The following is a 3,800-nucleotide window of genomic DNA, read 5'->3' as shown; positions in this document are numbered from 1 at the left end:
GGTATAATATATATATATATATATATATATATATATATATATTCATATATATATAATTATTTTATATGATCATGATGTGATGTTATGACCATATTTAGGCCTGTCACATGTTCTTGCCAAATACAAGTTGGTCGTCTGGAGGGCTTAAGACGGTGCATACAAATATTTTCATTGTTCTTTTTTTCTTGTAATGATTATATCTGAGGCAAATATGGTATGATAATTGAGACAATGACGATAATAGTTGAAATGATAACACTGTACAATAGTATAATGATACTAATGGTTGTGGTGTGTATATACTATCCACATTTACAAAGGCAAAAACTGGACAACAAATACCGAAAATGATAAAATAATATTAAGATACTTTATTGTAAATATATATTTTGTCTCACATTCAAACTTATACAAAATCAATGAAAATATAAATACTATGCACAGTAATACAAAAAGGTAGAGGTAGATGTACTGCGACAATTGACCCTACTTGGCCTACTTTTAAAAATACCGATACATGTGTACATTGAAACATTAATTAATACAAATTAAATGGTTTAAAAAAGTAAAACTAATACTTCTTGCGTGATTCAACAGCTTTCTCGTCTCTTTTAAGTTTAGTCTGAGAGATCTTGGCTGGCGAGGGAGGTACTATTACAGTGGCGGATCCAGGAATTCAAAATAGAGGGGCCCAGGGAGGTACATTCACAGATGGAGGATGTATACCCCTCAGTCCCACTATGGTTGGGGCTGAGAATTTGTGATTATGGGACCTCTAGATGGCCTGAAATTGCACTCTCAGACTTCAAATTTGATTATTTTCTTTATATCTCTATTAAAAAATATTGAACAAAAAAAAAAAAAATAAATAAAAAGATAATATAAAATATCCTTAATAAAATAATAAAATGATTAAGAAACTGTGCCAACAAAATAATAATTGTAATCAGATTTATTTGTCTTGAAAAAATTAATTTAGAAACACGTACCGAATAATTTATTAATATGATTGTGATGTACTGTAATTAATAATATATTAGAGAGTACAACTAGAGAAAGATTTTAAAAATTGACAATGCGAATGGGGAATGGTCTAAAGAGATGAGATTTCAGTTCTAAATAAATCAGTAATGGGAGACTGTTTGATAGTGGCAATTCGTTCCACAGCAAAGAAGCAGCATAGGCCGTATTCTTAAGCCGTATGTTTTTGTTTGGGATTTGGGATGACGAGGAGATTTTTTATTTTCAGAGCGGAGTCGTCGGTTTGGGACATAAATTAATGTGAAAAAGAATGATAAGCGGGTTGTTTAGATTCAAGAACCTTAAAATAAAATTGATAAGAATCTTAAAACTGACACCTTGTTGGAGAGGAAGTCAGGTGTTCGTTGATGAACTGTGGAGGCTTTAGAGCTTTTCTGAAAAGAAGTTCAACAAGGGGGTTTAAACAAAGAGCTGCCTCCAGCCTCCAGCCAGGGTCCCGGCGTAAAACACCTGGTGAGGTGAAGGAAGAGAAGTTTTATGGTTTTAGGATTGTGAAAATGTGCTTTAGATCACAATTTTGGGAACTGTAATAGCATTGGTTAGATTGCCAAATGAATATTCTTACCTCGACGACTTCATGTTTTTTTTTCTCAAGGCAGGCGATCCATGATTGTCCGATGGGGATGTGGAAGGGAATTATGACCCACTCTGGTGCCGCAACTATTGATGAACTAATATCAGTTCTTATAAAATAGAGCAGTTGCCGATAACAGTGCAGTAATTAGGATACATTTGATTTTATTAAGTGTATTTATGGCTATCTTTGAACATTTTATGATTTCAGGAATTTTTCTAGTCTAGACCAATCTTCTCTCAAAAACTGGCTTTTGAATAACCGAATGCTGGTAAGGTGTCCAATCTCTTTTGGTATGGGTGACTGTCGCAGAACGATCGGTACAAGGCAACCTCTTGTAACGCTCTCTGCGACTGCTCTCTTCAGCTCATATTTCCACCACTTGTCAGACACTGCATCTGGAGTGACGACCATAATGATCCTGTTTGAATTGTGAATGGCATCGGAAATGTCATGTGCCATATAATCTCCAGCCACATAATCTCGATGACGTACGCAACCTCGGAAATTCAACTCTTTTTCTAGTTTTCTGATGAGCTCCAAACTCCATTTATAATCCGCATGACAAAAACTGACATAGAAGTCATATTTATACTTTTTGTTAATTGCTTTGTTTTGGCAAGAAACTGGTGGTGAAGGAAGTGATATATCGGAAAGGATGTTGACGTAACCGGGAACATAATTTTGGCAGTATTTAAACTGTGAAATATTGCAATCTACACCATTACATTGCTCGTGGTCTGAAGATAAAAATGCCGCTTCCAGCGTCAAATTGTTGCGATTTAATTGATCACGCGTTTGCTTCTGCGACTGAAGTTGTTGCAATGCGCCTTCGGGTTCACCAATTGCACGAAGACATTCAGCCCATCGGTAGTGTGTGATGGACGGGTCGAAGTTATCATTTTGCGTACAGCTCACGGCAGCTACAAAATGATTTATTGCGGTGTTGTAGTCACCAAGCAGATAATGTATGTAGCCTAAGTCCGAGTGATCTGCATGTACCTCTTTCAGTATTATAGCACATTCAAAATCACTCTTTGCCGCCAGAAGAAGTTCTTTCTTATTTACATATTGCGGGGCATATTCATTGTCTTCATATATCTCTAACCTCAATAATCCGCGATAACGATAGGCAAACCAAGATTCCTCTTGTTTCAAAGAATCGTCAAGAAGACAAAGGGCTTCACTGTATCTCTTCATTCGAATATGTTCAGATCCAGCTCGGCGCTGAACTACTCTATCAAACGGATTAACTTTCAACGCTTGTTCGAGGCAGTCACATGCACTCATGTATCGCATATCATCGTCGTCTGCCAAAATATCTGTCAGAGCTCGTCCCTTCTCGTGACGCAGTAGTATGCTGATGAATATCCAAGACAGAGCCTTGTAGGTTAGCGATCCATTTGTGATATGAATGACTTTGTTAAAGTAAGAAACAGCATTCTTAAAGCACATGTGTGTTTCACTTGATTTAGCGCCGGTTGACGTTAGTTGAGCGTCTTTCCTGAACAACGCCAATGCGTAGTCAAAAAACCATTCTGCCCTTTCTGGTGTGCTGGTACTCTCTGCCAATTCCCCAACCCTGACCAATATGTCCATGTATGTGAAGTTCCGTTCATCCTGCTCAAAATGTCGAATTGCATGTGCTTTATCCACCATTGCTCTAATCTTTGAGTTAGTGTTATTGATTTGCATTATTCTCTTCAATGCATCTCTGTATTCTTTGTATTTGTTAACTTTCGATTGCCGGAAATATATTACCGCCAAATTAGAAATTGCATTGTAGTTTCCAGGATCATGTCTTAGGACTTCTTCTAAAACTCTAATACTGTCATCTGTCTGTCCTGCAGTGTAAAGAACGAATGCCAACAGGTTTTTTATACTCAAATAATATGTTGGAAGCTGATCAAAGCTGACGTTTCTCTCTGATAATAATTGAATCTTGGTTTTAAAGTTGTTGATCTCAATGTGTTTTAATTCCTTCCAGGTTAAGTGACATGAAAACTCTTCTTCACTCTGCTTCATCCTGATTGCGCTGTTGTAAGGAAAACGGCGAGCATGCCGCTTTTCGATCGAAATCGGTTGCATTTCCATTATTCTGAAAAAAACAATTAAGATGATCGATAATTGAAAGCTATAATTGAAATATATATAGGCATGTATATATATATATATACATATATAT

At 36.4% G+C, this 3,800-nt stretch overlaps 1 protein-coding gene across 2 annotated transcripts in view; it reads right to left on the bottom strand.

Annotated features, from left to right (window-relative positions):
• The window catches only part of LOC117106037, a 14,901-nt gene that overhangs the window by 7,494 nt on the left and 3,607 nt on the right, over positions 1 to 3,800 (bottom strand). Inside the window, exon 2 of one of the 2 annotated variants that reach the window (XM_033247371.1) lies at positions 961 to 3,713. The exons of the other annotated variant lie outside the window; for it this stretch is intronic. Within the exon in view, the coding sequence (XP_033103262.1) occupies positions 1,814 to 3,709 (1,896 nt within the window). The 5' untranslated portion in view covers positions 3,710 to 3,713 and the 3' untranslated portion in view covers positions 961 to 1,813. Of the gene's footprint in view, positions 1 to 960; positions 3,714 to 3,800 lie in introns of those variants that run through there. 2 annotated transcript variants of the gene reach the window in all.

This window comes from Anneissia japonica, unplaced genomic scaffold, assembly GCF_011630105.1.
Source record: "Anneissia japonica isolate Jap-2015-1 unplaced genomic scaffold, ASM1163010v1 scaffold284860_len1800451_cov186, whole genome shotgun sequence".
NCBI classification, from domain to species: Eukaryota; Metazoa; Echinodermata; class Crinoidea; order Comatulida; family Comatulidae; genus Anneissia; species Anneissia japonica.
Note: the sequence above shows the minus strand (reverse complement) of the source record. Positions and strands in the feature narration are given on the sequence as shown.